The sequence below is a fragment of the Eucyclogobius newberryi genome, unplaced genomic scaffold, assembly GCF_026437365.1.
Source record: "Eucyclogobius newberryi isolate DKJ021-1_F unplaced genomic scaffold, fEucNew1.0.hap1 SCAF_1, whole genome shotgun sequence".
NCBI classification, from domain to species: domain Eukaryota; kingdom Metazoa; phylum Chordata; class Actinopteri; order Gobiiformes; family Gobiidae; genus Eucyclogobius; species Eucyclogobius newberryi.
This window is the reverse complement of record NW_027315723.1, coordinates 28,179,945-28,200,759: the sequence shown is the minus strand read 5'-3', so window position 1 is coordinate 28,200,759 and position 20,815 is coordinate 28,179,945. Positions and strand designations below refer to the sequence as shown.

Here is a 20,815-nt window from a genome sequence, read left to right as displayed (position 1 = left end):
AGGAGAGAGGATAGAGGGAGGAGAGAGGAGAGAGGAGAGAGGAGAGAGGGAGGAGAGAGGAGAGAGGGAGAGAGGAGAGAGGAGAGAGGTGGAGAGAGGAGGGAGAGGAGAGGAGAGGAGAGAGGGAGAGAGGAGAGAGGAGAGAGAAGAGAGGAGAGAGGGAGAGGAGAGAGGGAGAGAGGGAGAGAGAGAGGAGAGAGGAGAGAGGAGAGAGGAGAGAGGGAGGAGAGAGGAGAGAGGAGAGAGGAGAGAGGAGAGAGGAGAGAGGAGAGAGGAGAGAGGTGGAGAGAGGAGGGAGAGGAGAGGAGAGAGAGGAGAGAGGAGAGAGGAGAGAGGAGAGAGGAGAGAGGAGAGAGGGAGAGGAGAGAGGGAGAGAGGGAGGAGAGAGGAGAGAGGAGAGAGGAGAGAGGGAGGAGAGAGGAGAGAGGGAGAGAGGAGAGAGGAGAGAGGAGAGAGGTGGAGAGAGGAGGGAGAGGAGAGAGGAGAGAGGGAGGAGAGAGGAGAGAGGGAGAGAGGAGAGAGGAGAAAGGAGAGAGGTGGAGAGAGGAGGGAGAGGAGAGAGGAGAGAGGGAGGAGAGAGGGAGAGAGGAGAGAGGGAGAGGAGAGAGAGGAGAGAGGGAGGGGAGAAAGAGGGGTGCTGAGGGGAGAGAGGGGTGCTGGGGGGAGGGGGGCTGCCGACGGGGGAAAGCAACACGGGACTAAAAAGAATAAAAGCAAAGCATGCAAGAAGCAAGAACACAAAAGGAGCAACTCAAAAAGAAAAGAAAAATGAGCATCAAAGTAAAAAAAAGGGAGATTGAAAAGCGAGCACGGCGTGCAGAACAAAAGCAGCGCAGCGACGGGCCGGGCCTGGTGAAAGTACAACAGAGGTCACCATAAGAAACGCTGAGATGACGCACAGAACACAGGAGGCCCCCTTTTCTTCAAATGCAGCCTTCTTCTTTAAAGGCACCGCCCAAACATGCCAACAACACGGGACGACGCCGTATGTCAGGGCGCGGCGCCGAGACGGGGAACACTTCTAACACGGGCTCTGTTCAGCACTTTTTCACCCTCACGAGTTGTTTGAAACACCTGCAAGGCCTAAAGGCGCCGCGAGAATATTAACACGCAATTTACAGTCAAGTCGGATTTTTTTATAATAATGCGTATTTGTGTGCAGAAGCGTTGCGTTTATGAAAAGCAGTAAAGTGTGATGGACAAAGCAAACAATCAATAACAACATCAATATTGACAATGAATCTGTTTCGTTTGACAGCAACAAACCATTGAAAACAGAGAATAACGACCGTGTTTCTATTGTTTCTAACGTGTTGGTTTTGAGACCCGAGTCAGAGCAGTACAAGAGTCACAGATGAGAACCTCCTCATGTATTTATTCAAAATAGAGTGATAATATAGCACTAAATTAAACTGTGGAGAAACAGAATCAGCCTCTGCTTTAGCTTTAGTCGTGTGATGCGTGAGGTTATTATACGCTTTACAAATACAACGTTATGACCACGAATATCGGCGTTTGAAGAAAACAGATCGGAGGAATTGCTTAATGATAATAATTGACATGTCAGGGTGGGTCTCCCATGGGTGGGGGAGGGGCCACAGTGTTGAGAATTGTGTCACTCACTGGTTCACAGCTTCTCATAATCTTTTCACACACGACATGTACAAACCGCACACACAATGCAACGTCGGCGGACCGCTCCGGCCTTGCGTTATACGGCCCCTCGGCTCGTTTACGCCGCATCGTTTTTTATGGTTTTATGTCTGCAGAGTCTGCCCTGTTATTACAAGGCAGTTATAACAAACGCATAAGAGAATAAATCCATAAAATATAATGCGCTGGTGTGACTTACAAACTTTCAATCTGTCATAATAAAACTGAACATCTCTGACTCTTCCCACCAGACTTTAAAAAATATATATACCGTATTTTCCGGACTATAAGTTGCATATTTTTTCATAGTTTTGACCAAGGTGCGACTTATAAGGATTATCTTATCTTATACTTATATTTATACTTACATACTTATACTCCGGAGCGACTTATATGTGATATTATTTGTTATCTACACACTTATTTTCATATTCCAGTGTGTTTTTTTCTTCTTCTATTATACATTTTTTGGCTGGTGCGACTTATACTCCGGAGCGACTTATACTCTGGAAAATACGGTATCTGTTTTAGACCAATATTGGCTTTAATTATTACCACTGTTCCGCAACAATGTCGTGTCATTAGTTGAATAAAAAGCGGATCGTTTCAAACCAGTTTATCTAGCATTGTGCTTCGCCGCCTTTTGCAAATCTTCAAAGCAACAATTACAACAAAAAATAATAACTGCTCCTTCTTTTAAGTGCAGGGCGTGGCAGCCGAAAAGGGGGAGAGCTGGGGCGATAACCATCTCGCACATCAGATAAAAAAGTCTTCTGTCCTTTCTCTTCCTCATTGTCACGTTAACAGAACCGATTGCGAGGCCCGGGCCGGCGCTTCAGTGAGAAGCTCCTGCGTGGGGCTCTCTCAGGACGGGCGATCTTAAGAAGAGAGAGCCGGCCCCATAATGAAGGGAGTATCTCTCTTTCTCTTGCCTTCCTTTTGTCAGGACGCTTTGTCTGTCGGCGTAAGTCAGCAGGTTAAGCAACTCTCTGCCTTTGATCCCTTTGTGACGGGCGCCGCCGCACTGTTGAAGTCGCCCAAGACGGGGATCGGCCCTCCACAGACGCGCCTCATCAAAGCGCACGTTTGTAGAATGTAAGAACTTAAAAGTCTGAATGCGAGCGGACTTTAGCTCGGTTACAGGTGCATGTTGCTTGTCGCTTTTGTTGCCTGGTCTTTGTAGTCCTCGGTGGGTCTTTGTTTGTCTTGAGAGCGTCTCCATCTTGCCCCGGGGGCCGAGTGCTCACCTTCGACCCCGCATTGTGGCGCTCGGGGAGCAGGTGAAGCGGCAAAAGGAGGGGCCCCGCGTGTGTGAGGAATCTACTCCTGGTGAAATTAATGAGAGCGGCGTTTAAGCATATTTTCATTCACGGCGGCGAGTGGGCTCTCTGAAACATCTATGCAGGAGTCTTTGTGCAGCGGGGGCGTGTACAGTAATGCGATATATATTCAAGTATGTCATTCAGACGACTTTAATTTGTACTATTCACTTCAGTTTATGACGATCTGAGTTTGTGTTCTTTCTCCATGATTTGTGTGTCATTTGATTATTTATTCTGCCTCTGGCTTTGATATTGGATACGTTTGAGAGACTTTTTTTATTCTTTTATTTTTGTGTTGATTGTTCTGCAAATTGGCTTTTATTCCTGCCAAAATAAAGTGATTGTTCTGTTGAAAACTTTTCGAATTGAACTAATTTACAGGACAACTAGTGGCACTCGTCATGATACAAAAACCATAACCAAAACCACATTTGACCCCGTGTGTGTTCTCCAGGACCATTGTTTTACTAGTCGACTTGTCAATCTAGATTTGTTCGTTCTTAAACTGCGTATGATGGGCTTTTATGATTCTCAAATTCACTTTTTTTTATTTATTCTAAGAAGAAAAATGCAAAGAAAAGTAGAAACTAAAAGGAATTGCAGTTAGCAGAGCAGAGATCTCTAACATAAGACAGACTAGGGAGACTGGGAATTCTATCCAAATCCACATTTTAACATAATAACCACATTTTTATTCCTGTTTCAACTTTGATTCAGCAAAATAAAGATGTTCTCATGTATTTTTGTTTGTCTAATAACCATTTCTGTGACATCAGAGGAGTTTCTGCCCAGTATACAGTGGCATGATTTACACTCAGGAAGTACAATTTTAAAACTAACAAATCGATCAATCTTAAATATAGTTATCTTCAAACTTATCCCGTGCACTTAAACCAAATAAAGGCTTAGATATGTTGTCGCCTTTGTGATAAAAGATCTTTTGGCGCATCACGGTCCAAACAAAAGCTTGATCCAAACCGAGAAAACGCACCAAAACAAGTCACGCGTGGAAAAACACACCCGAACATGAAGAATATTAATAATAGTAATAATTTATTTTGTTTCTGCAGTGGCAATAAGGGACAAAACAAAATCTCCAAGTGCCAATCCTCAGCAAGCAGTCTTGACAAATAATCATGAACAACAACATTGTAACAATAATAATAGTCATCAAAATATTGTACACCCCTTTAACGCAGTGCCTAGAGTCGCACACTTCAAAACATGGTCAAGTTCAGCAATCGAAATCTCACAGACCAGTGCAGACCACGTCCAGTCAACGGCCCCCAGAAGTCCAGTGTGTCCCGTGGCTTCCAAACCGGCTCATTTCAGTAAAATCTATGTTAACAGTGTATATGAGGGCCCCATTCACACATTCACAACTAAAGTGAGTTTCCCAACGGATGAGGGATCACACGGTCCGTAAAGAAAAGAAAAAAACACCCAATAACATTAAAGTCTCTTCATTTCAGTAGAATCATAAAAAATGAACAAATAATAATAATAATAATAGCAATAATAATTATATATAGAACAACAACACAATAGCTAGGTTCATTCAGGAATCGCCTCAGTGGCCTTCAAATCGGGAATGCTACTTCATAACTTCCATACATTCAAAAAATGAACAAAATCAGAAGGAAAAATTGGAAATCTTCAAAAATCAGATAAATAATATTAGGATGTTGAGAAGTAGTAGGAGCAGGAGGAGGAGCAGCAGGAGCAGGAATGGTGGTTTTACTCGTGTAGGAGCTCTTGGAGACAGTTGGGGGATTTGAAAACGTCGGGAACGTCGCTGTCCAGTTTGCAGATGACTTTGTAGATGGCCTTCTTCCAGGACGGGTCCACGTCTTTACCGGCCACGATGGCGTTGAAGAACTCTCGGAGCGTGACCTCGGCCACTTCCAGGAAACGGTCCGGCACCTGCGCACAGACGAGAGGGAGAACGGGTTAAAGTGTTTCCTGCAGTGGACAGTGTTGGAGTGCGGATAGAAAAAGAGGAGAACAACAAGAAAGATGCAGTAAATCAATCAACTTTTGTGTGTTTTATAATACTTTTATATTTACATAACTATAAAACTCAAATTAATTCATACTTGATTTGTTGGTCAAGATCAGTGGTGGAAAATATTGAAATATATAATTAAAATTACATTTAGGTATCTGTACTTTACCTATTTTTACAGAGATAATTTTTACTTTTACATCATTACATATGAGAGCAGGTATTTGTACTTTCTACGCTACCAAAATTCTGAATGGACTGAGAAGTAGATAGTACTTTTCATGGTTTGAGTGTTTATTTTTGGCATGTTAATGGTGACATTCTGTGTAAAGATTTTAAGTCCTGGCTTTGAGCAACCAAAAATATACACATAGAGACACAAGAAAAATTAGGGAAATTGATTAAAATTGCTTCTGTTGACAAAATCTGTGCAGTTCTTGATCAAAAACACTACATTTAACACTTTAACAGTACTCAAAATCTGTGTGAAACACTTTTTAATTTTCAAGTACATTGAAAGGTAAAAAGTAAAAGTACTTCAAAACATCAATTGGGTCGATTTTTGTATGCGCTTCTTTTACATTTACCTTAATATTTCTTTAATCCTGTATCTGAACTTTTATTTAAGCAACAAAATGTATTACTTCACCCACCGCGGGTCAATTTGTGTGATCAAAGTTCACCTTTACTAAAGAACTTACGCAAAAACACAAACAATGCAAGGTCATCCCGAGACAGATAAGCTTTCCAGATTACAAAACATTCAAAAGCAATATAGAGCAAATGGACGCTTCGCCGTCCATAACGTGTTTTGATAATAAATGTATTGAGTCATTGGTATCGACTTCCTTAAAACCCTATCAAGGTGGTGGCCACTTCTTCTAAAAGTCTCAGGTTTTCTCACACATTGCGCACACTTCTCCCACTTCCCCTGTGCCACTCTGAGGTGTGCGACAGCTTTATAGTCGTACTGTAAATCTGCAAGTACCGTGGTGAGGAGCAGTGAAGGAGCGGGCCTGGCCAAAGAGGAAGTACTAAACGTTTTGGGAGTACGGAGACGCGCCGCCTCTTTAGTGCCCCTGACAGCCGCGTTCACTAACACTATGGACATGATTAGTCTGGCAAAGATCTGTGACACCTTCCCCCGAGCAAGCACTCTGTCACACACACACACACACACACACACACACACACACACACACACCTCCAAGAGCCAGATGACACTGTGAGAAAGCCATATACAATAGCGCACATGCAGCCGGCTGGGTTTGGCCCAGTCTCCCAGCCTTCAGGGGTCACCTGCCTGGATGGTGCTGACTGCCTCCCCCCCCCCCCCCCCGCCCCGGCTCGCTCTCTCTCCTGGTGCCCAAACGCCTGACAGTGCTCCTCCAGCGTCCTGCGGATACTCATCAGGAGTGTCAGGACGCGCCAAGGTTAGTGGCCACTGTAACGCGCGCTTAGACAGTCCAACACACACGCACTCGTGGGACAGCGGGCCGCCCCCCTCCAGGTGATGAATGGAGGTGGCCTGTGCTCTGGCGCTGTCCAAAAGGTGAGGCGTGAATAAGAAGCTTGGCCAAGTAGAACCCCAAATATTAAACTCCCCATTGGGGCTGTGCAAGTGATATAACTCATTGTTTGGGTTTCTGTCACGCGTGGAACACTGGCACAATGACCCTGAAGTGAGGGCATTTCTGCCTCTATGTATACACCTGCTTTTCCCATAAGACTGAACAAAATGAGCTGTTCTGCACAGAGCTGTAGATGCAGGGAATGCCGCATTACTAAGAATATTCCTGCATGGAATTTCTCCTGACGTTTTGACAATAAAAGGACAGCAAAACGCTGACTGGAAGGAGAAAGCAATGTCAAGGAGAAAAGGGTATTGGTATTTCAGATCCTCTTGACTGAGAGAGCGCGAGAGAGTGAGACTGTGAGGGAGGAGGGAGCGGTGAAGGAGGGGCCCACGAGGGTCTGAGGAGGTGGACACTAGCGACATATGCTCATGCAGATGGACAGAAAGTGAAAGTGAAAGACAAAATAATAATCTTTATGCTTATTGGCCAATGGAGCAGATTTGAGCTGACAGCTTGTGTGTTCACGAGCAGAAGTCTTTGGTGCTCTTTCAGGCTCACAGTGGTGTGTGATAGTCTACAAGAGAATTCATGTCTAGATAGAGGGACAGAAGTTCATTTGGATATTTTGAATGATGAATAATGAAAATAACCAATAGATACATATAGGGGGAAATTAGTTTTGTTTGTTAGTTTCCAATTCAGAACAAAGTACTTCGAACAAATATTTCTGAAAAAGAGTGGGAAGAAACAAACGCTTATTCACCTCATCTTTGTTTTGTAAGTTTTATAACAATAATCATGCTTTTGCTATTCTTGATTCTAACACTGTTGAATCAATTTGGTAATGTCGGGCAAGGCAAGTTTATTGTAGAGCACAATTTGTACACTAGATACTTCAAATTGCTTCACCAAACAGGAATAAATTGCATTAAAATCACCAAAAAGTCAAAAAAAAAAGAGAAAAGAGATGAATGCAGATGAATTCATGTTCTGTTTACTCTACTACTACTCTACTTACTCTATTGAGCTCCAATATGGCAAATATATACCACATAAACGTCTGCACACATCGCTATAACCATTTATTTATGCTTTGGTTAAACTGTTTCATATTTGGACATTGTTTGAGCTCTTCTTTGACACAGCTCCGTATTCTACCCCCACAAAACAGACAAGGCCAGACAATTATCTTCAAAATGTGGCCTGGTAATTGCTCCTTTTGCTTAAACTTATCAACAGTTGGACATTGCACACAGTGATTATTCCCTGCGTACAGTGCTTTGTTTTTGCGAGCTGCCTTAACTGTCCGCGACCCCCTCCCTCGCCCCCCCGCCCTCCCCTCCTGCCCTCCTCTTTATCTCTCCCTCTCTCTGGGGTCAGCTGTTGGGCCTTTGTTCCAGGGGCATTGTGGGGGATTATCCGGTGTGGGCCACTCATTCGCCCGGGCTGTCCGGTAAATGGGGCCAATCGCGTGGCTCACAATCCTTCATACATATTTCATAGGGCTTTTGAACAACTTCTCAGTAGAGCCCAAAATTAAAGGACAGATGTACAGAGCGGGGAGGAAGAAGGCGGTGGCAAATGGCCGAGCAAATAGTGAGATGAAGGGACGGTGTGTGTGTGTGTGTTTGTGTGTGTGCGCGTGTGTGTGTGTGTAAGCGTGTGTGTGTGTGTGTGTGTGTGCGCGCGCGTGTGTGTGTGTGTGTATGCGTGTGTGTGTGTGTGTGTGTATGCGTGTGTGTGTGTGTGTGTGTGCGTGTGTGTGTGTGTGCGTGTGTGTGTATGCGTGTGTGTGTGTGTGTGTGTGTGTGTGTGTGTGCGTGCGTGTGTGTGTGCGTGTGTGTGTGTGTGCGTGTGTGTGTGTGTGTGCGTGTGTGTGTGTGTGTGTGCGTGTGTGTGTGCGTGTGTGTGTGTGTGCGTGTGTGTGTATGCGTGTGTGTGTGTGTGTGTGTGTGCGTGCGTGTGTGTGTGCGTGTGTGTGTGTGTGTGTGTGTGCGCGTGTGTGTGCGTGTGTGTGTGTGTGTGTGTGTGTGCGTGTGTGTGTGTGTGTGCGTGTGTGTGTGTGTGCGTGTGTGTGTGTGTGTGCGTGTGTGTGTGTGTGCGCGTGTGTGTGTGTGTGTATGCGTGTGTGTGTGTGTGTGTGTATGCGTGTGTGTGTGTGTGTGTGTGTGTGCGTGTGTGTGTGTGTGCGTGTGTGTGTATGCGTGTGTGTGTGTGTGTGTGTGTGTGTGCGTGCGTGTGTGTGTGCGTGTGTGTGTGTGTGTGCGTGTGTGTGTGCGTGTGTGTGTGTGTGTGCGTGTGTGTGTGCGTGTGTGTGTGTGTGTGCGTGTGTGTGTGTGTGTGTGTGTGCGTGTGTGTGTGTGTGTGCGTGTGTGTGTGTGTGTGCGTGTGTGTGTGTGTGTGTGTGAGATGTCATTAGTCTACTTGTTAAACTGCCATATTTTGCAAATGTCAGAATCAGAAAATGTTTTATTGTCATTATCAGTGAGACGCAATTACTGAGACTGTGGCCAAAAAAACTGCAAAATCATCTAATTTTCATTCATTTTCATTAATTTTCATTGTCTTGACACGTTACTGTTCCTCAAGTTTGTGACAAAATGTTACGAACTTGTGACAATGATAAAATAAAGTTAATGTGACAAAAGAAAAAAAAGAAAAAAGAAAAAAAAAGAGATTTACATTATGTTGTGGACAATAATATGGAATTTTAGATAATATTGTGAATGTTGTTTTGAAGATGTGGGAAATTTGAAAATCGAGCACATCGTTTCTGGTAAAAAAATAAATAATTACAAGTTGATAAAAAATAAAAAAAACAAATCAAAAATATATGTTGTAAACTTTCTAAAAAAGGGTATGAGGCAATATTTCTGCACGTTTCACATTTGTCTTATAATTAAACCTCAACTAATACGTTTAAAGACATGTTTTTTACATATTTCTGTTAAATTGTCATAATATTGTCTGAATATCGATATCAAGATATTCCAACAAAATAAGGAGGTATTCATTTGTGTCAAAATCGCCCCTCCCTGCTTCACATTTAAATGCACAGCTTGAATTACAAGACTTTTTTAACCAAATAATCTTGACATCCCTTGGTGCAACAAAAAGCAATGAATAAAAATAATACATGTATCGCATTAAAAAAAACAAAAAAAACAATCACTTATAAGAAACCCAATTCAAACAGGCAGCACGGAATGAAGTAAATATCAGAAAACCGATGGTATTGGTGTCCAAAGGCAACAAGACGAGAGCGTCACGCGTGAAAAGAGTCTGCATTTTGAGCACAGACAATGGTATTATAACTATTCTTTTCAGCCGCGTAAAGGAAACACTCTGCCACAAAAGGAGAAACATGCAAGTTGACTTGGAAGCGGCTGCTCTGAGGTTGTTAATCACTCCCGGTGCGTTCCTCTCCTTCGCCCTCTCTTGTGACAGGTTGCTTTGAGACTGAAGGATAAGCTCTTTTTCAGAGAGAGGGAATCGGATTTCCTGCTTTTTTGATGAGATAATAAAATATGACAGAGGACAATAGAAGGCTGTGGACGGCTTGCTGGGAGCTATTCATTCTGGGCAACAACCCCCCTGTCTTAAGACTGCTTAGACAAATGTTTAAAAAGGTAGCCAAGGGGCCCCTCCACTGAAGGCTACTGTTACACACTTGCTCTCATGCACTCGTGTGTGTGTCCGTCTCTTCGCCTGTATCGGTAAAGCCTGTGAAATCTCTTGTCTCTCGGTGACTCAGGGCCGGCTGTTTGTTTGGCCAGCATGTGTTTTCGCCCCTTTGCTTTTGGGAACTGTCAGGAGATGTATTGCACCTTCTATTTGCATAGCGTTGGCCAAACAAGACGAAACCCTGGAAGATAAGGCTGTGCAAGCGTCATGTGTGTGCCGCTGGTGGCGAGCAGCAGCCTTGAAGATGAAATGCAGGGACGCAAGCTCCCACTGCCAACCGGGTTAATTCCTAACTTCGGATGAGCCTGGGAATGCTGCGCTTCCCATGTGTTTTTGACATGCGACCGTCAGCAGGTTAAAGTGCATATGACGGGTTACACTACACATTTCACTAAAACATATAGGACATTTTTATATTCAAGATTTTTTTATTCCCGGTTTGTCAATTTTGGTGATGTTTATAATGTCACTTCCTGGTTGGAGACTAGCAGCATATGTGACATACGACGAGGTAATTCCTCCAACTGTTACCTAGCAACCATAATGTAAACAACTACCAAAAAAACATACAAATTGCACAGTAGTTATGATTTTAAAAATTCATTTCTTGACAACTCCTTTATTTTGATAAATAATTGTTTAAACTGTCTACTTCCTGAAATTTTAAACAACCAACTTTATAAATTAGACTTGACTGATGTAAAACTATAATAAATATACACCACAGGGACTATCACACCAAACAAAGTAATAATAATAATAATAATAGTAATAAAAATAATAATAATAGTAGTAGTAATAGTAGTAGTAATAATAATAATAATAATAATAATAGTAATAATAACAATACTAATAATAATAAGAATAACCTGTCAGATGCACTTTAAATTGATTACCTTTCTCCACTACCTGTTTCAACATTTACATTCTTTTCCAAATCCTTCCTAATCAAAAATACAACACTTTTTACAACAATAAACAACACTTTTAACTCCTAGGCTGGTAAAATATTATAAATCATCACTTGTATTAATCAAAAACAAGAACAGAAAGGCATGTTTTCCACTTGCTACTGACCAGAACTGACCTCTTTCAGAAATGACTCTAGTCTCTCGCTGTGAAACATTTGAATAAAAACCGAAGTTGAGTGGGACAGTGACATTTGACTGACTCAAGCCAGCGACTTCCCAAACCTTGAACGTGCACATACCCCGAGCTCCGTATCTGCTTGGATCAATAATCTACAAAGGCCTTGATAAGCCCTTGGCCCGCGCTGTCACTTTGGGCAAACACAAGCCATGTTCTTCCTACCCCTCTTCTCTGTCCCCCAAGCCCCCGTGACCGATAAGGCCGTGCCAGTCCAAAACAAGATACAAGATGTTGGGACACACCGGACAGATTGTGCAACTTTCAAACGTGAACGTCCTCAATCTCAAGTGTGCAGCGTTCGGCAGAGATATCGTTCATATTAGTAAGTCTTGTTGGCGTGAATATTTCCTAATGAATAAAGGCAGGAAACAGACGCCAAAGCTGAGCAAACAGCGGCTGCCGACTTCACTGATACGAGCCTTGAGAACGTGAAGCCTTGGAGTGCAGTGTGTCTTGTTGTGCGTGTGTGTGTGTGTGTGTGTGTGTGTGTGCGTGTGTGGTTTGTGTAATATATTTGTCCCATAGCGTCACATGTTTTTTTCTCAAGGTGCACCTCCATCTTAGGAGTCAAGGACGGGGTCAAAGGCACTGATCAAGTTGTACTGTCAAATGTCCTTCTGCACACTCCGTAACGCTGTACAAAGGTCTGCTGTGCCTCTTCACGTTTTATCACTTTAGTTTAGTAGCGGAGAGGCTTTTTTATATCAACAGAAAGAGCGTTTGCAGCTTTTTACAAATGCATTTTATTCTTTTTTGATTTGTGTTTCATGCCTTGATTCTTTGTCATTGTGCTTTCATCAGTTGTTCTTCTTTCACATAATTATTGCCAAAATGTTGCGTGTTGCTTGCCATTATTTTGTTTTTTATAATGGCTATAATGGTTGACAATGAAGCTTATAGTTTATAGCCGTTCTAAACAGTAGGGGGACTCAAAAAGTGCAGCTCGGGCCTTTATGTCCACATCTAAATTCCTGTAAGTCACAAGCTGAGAAAAAACCAAGGAGGGGGGTCTCGAAGTGTTGTCGCGGGGCCTCCAGGGGTCAGAAAGTCAGTGCGGCTCTGGGACACTGAAAAAAGCAGGAGGCAGAAGGCGAAGAGAAAGGCCAGGACGTCTGGAAGATAGGCGCGGGACATCTGGAGAGGAGGTGATGGAGGCTGAGGAAGAATAGCGGGCTCCAGGGGCAAAGGAGGGGCGGGCGGCGAGACAATAAAGGCAGAATGGAGCGCGCATGGGACGAAACGACTGTTTGGACATAAAAAAATGCAACAAAAAAAAGTTTGGATGTGATGAAAAAGAAATGTAATTGTAAATATAATCAACTGGCTCACATTAGCGCCGCACCATGGGTTAGTGTTAAGATTAGATTTGTGCTTTATGTTTTGAAACTAGTATTCACATGTAGTTTAATGTCTGTCCAGGAGATTTGACAAAAATACTGAGATTGGCCTATGTTTGTACATATTTAAACTACACGGTTAGCAATTGTCATGTAGATTACGAGTAGATTATTTTGTTGATTGTGGAGGAAATTTATGCAACTTCAAAACATTTTTTTTTTGCTATTTGCTAATTCATACTGCGATTTTGATTAAACTTGCAGCTTTAGCTCACATTTCCAACTTTTTGACAGTTGGTTTCATTTTGAAGTTTGGATCTGAGAGTTGGATATTTTTCCTGATTAATTATAACTTTTTTCAAACTTTCTGCAAACTAAGATATAGGGGTGGGTAACATTCCTAAAAATAACTATCTCTAAGTATTCTGATAACAATAGTAAGACGATATTATTTCAGTTCAACAGAAACGTGTCAAAACATGATTTTAACATGATGTATTTGTGGAGGTTTAATTGTGAAATATCACCTTATATCCTTACTTAAAAGTTTAAAATCTAACTTTTTTATTTTAATTGTTAATCAGCTGTTTTTGTAGCATTTTTGACTATAAACGATAAAGTCGATATTAGAAGTTTGCATATCACGACAGCATTTATGCTATTATCTATTTATTTGTCATATATTGCCCACCTCTACTAATAAAACAACTTTGAAATGTTCCTGTATTGTGCTTTAGTAACATTTAACCGTCTTTACTTTGCTCTTGGAGAGTTTAGAGTGATCGATTCTGAAACTGTGTGTGGGGGGGGAAGAGTAGACAGAGGCTCTTTTGACACATCTGATGCACACCCTGGTCATTTTGGCATGAGTCCACTTTGCCACGCTTCATTAGTTCCACACACACACCCCAACCATTATTTCAACCCAGAAATAATGACATAATCAGCAGCTGTGCCACCGAGCCGGCTGGCCCTCACAAGGTGACCAGGGAACGACAGAGGGAGGAGGGGGCACCAGTCAAAAAGCATTTCTCTATATGTAACAGCATCCAATACACTCTTTGAGCTAACAGGAGGAGATATAGTTATTTTGGAATCTGGTCATTAAATCTGCTAAATTGTCTTGTGTATTTTCTCCCAGAGCCACATGGCGCTGCAAAGAAAAGAGCTGTCAGATACGTCAAAGCGGGCCCTCCATCGCCCGCGGCCATTCACAGCAGCTGATCCCGCTTTCGGCGCCTTTCTTGCACTAATTCTTCCTGGTAATTCTAACACCATTCAGCTGCTCACAAACGAAAGTACAAGCTAATATCCTCAGATTAGTTTCCTACCATAATCTTTATCTATTCCTGCTCTTTTGTTATCGGATACGTGTGGACTGTAGTGTGAAATGCCAAGTTTAATTGATTTCTTAAGATTGCTTTACTTTTTTCTGGATTAAATGTTAAGTGGAAATTAGCATGCATGTTATCATTTTGTATTTAGTTTCTACCTGGACTTGTGTTTTGATTTACCTTCAGTTGGCATTTCTAACCGATTTTTATATGCCATCTAAGTAAGGAATCCACGCTAAGGGTGGGCAATTTTGACAAAAAATGTTTCCCAGACAATATTTTGTCAATCCGTAGAAATGTGTTAAAAAATGTGTCTTTAAACGTGTTAGTTGATGTTTGATTAACAGACCAATGTAAAATGTCTGTAAAATGTATCACAAAAGTGCAGAAATATCACTTAATACCCTTAAAAAATCTGCTTATTTTGTATAATATTTCACAATAAACAATGTACTTGATATTCAAATTCAGCAACATTCACAATATTATTTAAGTTTTGATAAATTATCTACCTTTAATCCACGCTATTACAATTAAACTTTTAGACATTAAATACAGGAACATCTTTTGTTGCTGCTTTGTTGTTCAGTGACCGTGTACTGTACAGCTGTAAGGTTCCCTCCTGATAAATACACTTGAATTGCACTGTTGCTTTACAAGAGACTGTAGGGATTTGAAGAGATATGGGGGATGAGCACAAAGTATGTGTGCATGCCTTGTTCCTGACCCGCTGTCAAATGCTATTGGTTTTATTTTTGGCTGCTTTGATCCTAAATCTATACCGCTACTATTTCACCTTCTTTTGGATCTTGTGCTTTCGTTCTGGTTTCAAAACGCTCCTCAAAGTGAGAGCTTGAACGCCGTAAGCTGTGCGTCTCCACCACACGTATCTTCACAGCAGACAAGTTTTCTACTCCTTCACACCACAAGCGGTGTCGATGACCTGCTCACCCCAAAATCCCAGAGGTCAAAACCAGGTCGTGCACACGCTCGGTCCACACACAGGCCCCCCCCCACCTCGTTCCAATAAGGAGACAAGGAAGGAGGAGAGAGGAGACATTATCGCGGGACGGAGAATACAAATGGTTCCCCGAATGGGACGTGAAGAGGAGGACCGAGGGAGACGAGGGGGAAGGAGAGGTGAAGCGCACAATGCTACGGGGCACGGCGGTTGGACAGACAGCATCTGCTCTCGGCTCTCTGTGGCTCTCGTAATAGATGGAGAGAGTTTGGGAGACACAGAGCGAGAGAGAAGAGAGGGAGAGAGGGAGAGAGGGAGCGCGGGGAAGAAAGAACATGTGACAGAAAGAAGAGCTGAGTGAGAGAAAAGTGAACAATGACTTGGATCAGATAAGTGCGACTTCAAAAGGAAAGACGTTTGGTGTTTGGTGTCACAACAGAAGTACATGGGGGCACAGTTTGACTTGCACATGCAGAAAAACCAGACTTTAAATCCTTCTTGGATCTTTGTCTTACAAGCTTTTTTTTAAATGTCATGATGGATAAAGTTGTGTATTCCAGTTCCCATTGATTGGTTCAGAGAAGCCTTGTCTTTGCAATGTATCTTTACCTTTCTTATTAGTTGGTTTCATTCTTTTTATTAATAATGCACAATGGAGGATCTGCTTGTCTCCATGGAAGTTTAAGTACTTTAAGCTGGAATCTTCCTACATAGACATTAAACGTGTGTACAGCGGTGAAATCACACATTTCCTTGCAGCAATATCACAATTTCTATTTTATCACGATTAAATTTTGTATTGTCGTTAAGAGGTAAATAAAGTCATCTTCTTCTTCTTCTTCTCCTGAAAGATCAAACTTCACTGTGATTGGATAAATCCAGTCGTCCCTCACTCATAGTTTAACTGAGGCTGGAGGAGTCGGTGAGGAGAAGTGTTATATTTAAATTAAATTAAATTATCAATGACGATAATGATCAAATATCTGATCGTCACAGAGATGAGATCATGATTACATTTTTAACACCATATTACCCTGACCTATGTACATATCGGCATGGAAACAAGCAGGAGACGCCCCATCGAGTTACAGTTCAGTTCTGTAAAGTGGACATGTATTTCAATATGTTTTGGAGCAATAAAAACACCTGTAGTGATTTTGTTTTAAAGGTTTTAGTTTAATGCCATCCTGGAACATTCAAGGAAACGTCTCTATGGGACACAAGCAGATGCAGCTGCACATGAATGAAGTGAAGTGCACCTTTAAATGCATTTTCCCCCCTCTTCGGTTTCATCTGCTATGCTAACAAAAAACTCGACATTTTGCAACCACTAACCACCAGTCTATGAAAGTATTCTGTTATGTTTCTTTTATGTGCAAATGTAACATTCAGAAATATTGTTATAAAGGCACTTTAAAACTAACTAAAAAACAAAACGATGCTCGTGGTTACATTCAACACCTGCATGTTTGAGCACTATTTCAAAGACCGTCGGAGCTTCCACCGCTCGGAAAAAGCGCTGCCCGACACTGAAAACTTTGCCTTATAGAAATCGGAGAGTTTCCCAGAGCCATCATCATCATCGAGCCCCACCTCTTTGTGTGTGCGTCCCAAACTATTAACGGGGTCGCACACATTCTTGTCTTATGAAAGATGATGAGTGTGTTGTCATTGCAGGGCTTCAAAGACACAGGACACACTGAAGCCAGATTTTTCACTTGAGTCCTCACATGAAAGCGGACGCTCGCTCAAAGTCAAGGCTGCGTTTTCTTTCTTTCCTTTTTTTTTTAACCAAAGACTTTGATGAGCAGAAAAGATAGAAGAAGAGAAGGCATGAAAACCAGGAGGGGGGCTTGAGAAACAGAGGAACGCAAAAAAACCCGGGGTCTAGGTAATTAACGCCCGGCTCTTTAATTACTGATGGTGTTCATTCTGCCAGAAGCAATGTGACAATTAAGCCGTTAAAACTTCCTAATGGAGAGGATGGAAGACATGCAAAAGAGGAGGATGAAAGCACAAGAGAGGCGACAGAAGGAAGCGCGGATGAGTGAAACGAAAAAGAAAAAAAAGTTGAGAACAATTGCCACAAAAGAGGAGCCGGGGCTTCGTATTAGGCCGGCACAGTGACAGAGCAGATTAGCATCAAACAAGAAAGGCCACGGACGTGAACACAGAGGACATATTCTTTCCATGCACGTAACCAAGGTGGACGGGACTTTGATGACGCAGAAATCTGGCAATGGGAAAACTTTACTGCTGGATTTGTGTGCGCGCTTGCTGAATATGCGTAGGCTCCTGTTTCAAGTGGTGGTGCAGGAGGCAGGTAGAGGAGGAAGAGGAGGAGGAAGTGTCGAGAGGGGTTTGGAGAGAGAGAGAGAGAGAGTGAGAAAAAGCGCTACCAAAAAACAAAAGGCCTGAGGGGCATCCTGATACACATTACCTCTGTGAGTCACCCGCACAAACAGAAGAAATGTAACAAACGTCTCCGCGCACCTTCATAAGACTTTGCTAAATTCCCACACAAACATCTCCGCGGTTCAGAGCCCACGCACCCACGCGGGCTAACGCTAATAACTCCTACATTAGCTCCATAGACGCTAGAGGAGTAGTGGAGCCGGTGCGCGAGGTTTCGCCGATGTGTAAACGATGACCCAAAGGAGAAGGGGTTTTGAGGTGAAAAAGTGTGTGTTTCGTGTTGCAGCCGCAGTGACATGTGTAATCGTTGCTTTATGATGGATGTCAACGCAAAGGCGATTTAGTGGCTTCCGGAGTGTTCTATCTTTCTACCAAAATACATAAAAAAGATCATTACAGTATCGGAAAACAAAACAATCTGCAGATATTTGGCACTGATCATGTTTTGGGAGTTGTGCCCCATGTGCCAGTCTCAGTGGATCCTCCTTGTACTTTTAATACTTATTTACAGTATTCTTAACAATTTCTTTGCACTATCAAAGCAAGGGACCGTGACGAAAAGATGAAATCAAATAAATGGATTAAATAAATGTGTTTTTTTTAACAGACTAATGAGTAAAAAGGTAAATACAAGAGCAATTAGGCTAAAACATGGTTGCATGTTCACACAATCATGCCACAAAGGATTTGACACAATTCTTTACACTGGTTTACATTTGAACTAAACTAAACTTTCAAGTGCGATCAAACTTCAACACAGAAAGGCACAAGGCAGCTGCTGTGGTTGCAGTCGGCGCCTCTTTGTCTTGTTTACATTATGCCGTATGGCGCACGAAAAAAGCTAAAACATAATGCTGTTGTTTGTTGGTGCTGCTACTTCCTCTTGAACTTATTAGCCAGTATTTTCCTCTGACGAGCACACTTCTCGCTCACAAGGCAGTTAGTTTGTCAAGGGGAGTTCAAATTTGCATGGCTGCGCAAATTTTCCTTGTGGTAATCAGCTCTTGTATCTCTCAGACACCTGCCCGGCAAAAAAAACCTTAATATGCAAAACGCCCTCCACCTCCCTCTCCTGGTCTCTCTCCTCCACGACCAACAGAAGACTTATTCACCTGGCCGCACACTCTTTACCCCTCCGCCTGTCTTCTTGCAAATTTTCACATTTATGTATGCAAATAGGCTGTTCACTTGAAGCCCGGTTCAACAGTAGCTTCCTGATACGAGCTGAAGAATGATGGTTCTGCCTGACGAGCGATGCTTTATAGCGCGCACAAAGAAGATTGCTGTGAAAGTTATTTGGTTTTAAATATACTCGAGGCGTCTGGCAAGTTAGAACGACTATGCGGTACAGTTCTGTGCGGCTGAAGAAGGGATTAAGGTTGTTTTATTAAGAGGCTTTATGTTATGTCGCATTAAAGGCCCATGCAAATAGATTGTACAGTGTATTTTCTTTGGCGTTGGCGTTTGTTTTTGCAACTGACTTAACACATATACTTTGATGTCGAACTTGGACGATTTGAAATGTTTTGTTTGCACATATGGATGTCCTTTGTAGGTGACACAAAGCATAATTCGATATGAAAAGAGAAGCGGATTCCAGGATTATGAAAATTGAAACCTAAAGGAGAGTGCATACTTCAAGACTCCAAGTGTCCAATCTCCTTGTACCGTATTTTCCGGAGTATAAGTGGCACCAGACATGTATAATAAAACATATATAAGTCGCACTGGAGTGTGGAATGCGGTTGCAAGTGTGAAAATAACAAATAATATAATATATAAGTCACTCTGGAGTATAAGTACATCAGTATAGACATAAATATAAGTATAAGTTGCACCCCGGCCAAAACTATGAAAAAAGGTGCGACTTATAGTCCGGAAAGTAGGGTAATAAGCAGATGATTCAAGTCCCTACTGTTGTACAATGAACAAAATCGTACAGTCTTAACATGTGTTCGTACAGAAATGCGCTTTAACCCCGGGATCACGACCAAGTGTTGAGGTGCAGGGTCTTTCACGGGCTCCCCGAGGAGAGTGTGAGATGGATGTGGGGGAGTGTGCCTGAGACCAGCCCCAGTGGACAAATAAAGAATCAGAAGCAGACCCTAAACCACCGCCAACAGAAGCGCACCACTTTAAATGTGAGTGCTACCACAGTCCCAGCGCTCACAAGGGCACTTCCTTTTCTCCTCTGCTTCTTTACCCGCAATTCCCTCTTCCTCCCTCCCTGCCCCGGCGTCATCCCTTTGTCTCCGAGCTCTCACCCTCTTTCCCCTATCTATCCATCTATTCCTCCCCCTTTTCCTCTCAGTAAAACAGTAGGACGCTTAACCTTGATAACAGTGAGATCCCCCCCTCAAAGTGACACACACACTCGCACACACACACAGACACACACTGGAGAAATGCTTTGCCAGCATGCCAGGCCGGTCCAAGGGACGACTGTACCCTTCGAGGTGAACAGGACACAGGGAAATGCAGCAACAACAAAACACCCACGAGCGCTCACTTACAGTATACGGACAAAGTGTTTCTTCAAAATAAAACCCAGGACGATTGCGCTCCGACTTTGACAAAGTAAAAGAGAAGTGTGACAAACGACACGCGGTAAAGGTGAGGTTGTCTACTGAGAATTTACCACGTACGGTGTAATGTACTGGAAGACGCACGGGGCGTTCAGGCGGTTGGAGGAAAATGAGGACAGGGACGTTATACGCGGTTCTCGTGTACACCTTTGCGTGCACGCTGTAAACCACTAAAAGGAATTAGACGGTGGGGAAGAGTAACAACTAACAAAGTGGTTTCTTCCTCTTTGGATTGAAGTTCCCGTCCTTTGTTTGCGAAACTGTTAACTAAAACAAATGTCCACTTTATGTTGGTGTCAGTGCATAAGGCCATTACTTTGTGTGTGTGAAAATGAACTGGCCACCCATATTTAGTGTCAACATGCATACTACTTATATCTTATACTTATACCAGCAGGAAATCAGCCCTGTCACAATAAATACCATATTGATCGTTCAATAATAACAGCTGCAACAATATATATTTTTTAGGGAAAGTTTTGTCTGTTTTTGTTGTACAATAATATATGAACTATAGAGGATAAAAAATAAACACTACCTACCTTTTGCAAAACATGTTTAAATAATATTGTACATTTAGAAATTTAGAAATTCCTGCTTCAAGGATATTGTGACATGGACATATCGGTGTTGCAATATTAATCGTTGATCTGTAGCAATGTATCGCACTTCTAAATGTGTTATCGTGACAAAGAATTGAGGCACTTAAAGGTATAATTGTTATCCTTATATAGATATTATGTCTCATATTGTAAATGAGTCAGATGAACTGAAGAAGCTGCTTGGATGAGTG

General features: G+C 42.5%; 1 protein-coding gene across 3 annotated transcripts in view; it reads right to left on the bottom strand.

Moving 5' to 3' along the window:
* Nucleotides 1–4,011: 4,011 nt before the first annotated feature.
* LOC140357814 (prospero homeobox protein 1-like) overlaps nt 4,012–20,815 on the bottom strand; it is a 30,102-nt gene continuing 13,298 nt past the window's right edge. For all 3 annotated transcript variants that reach the window (XM_072442333.1, XM_072442349.1, XM_072442341.1), the window contains exon 5: nt 4,012–4,898. In XM_072442333.1, the coding sequence (XP_072298434.1) occupies nt 4,713–4,898 (186 nt within the window). In that variant the 3' untranslated portion in view covers nt 4,012–4,712. The remainder of the gene's footprint in view (nt 4,899–20,815) is intronic.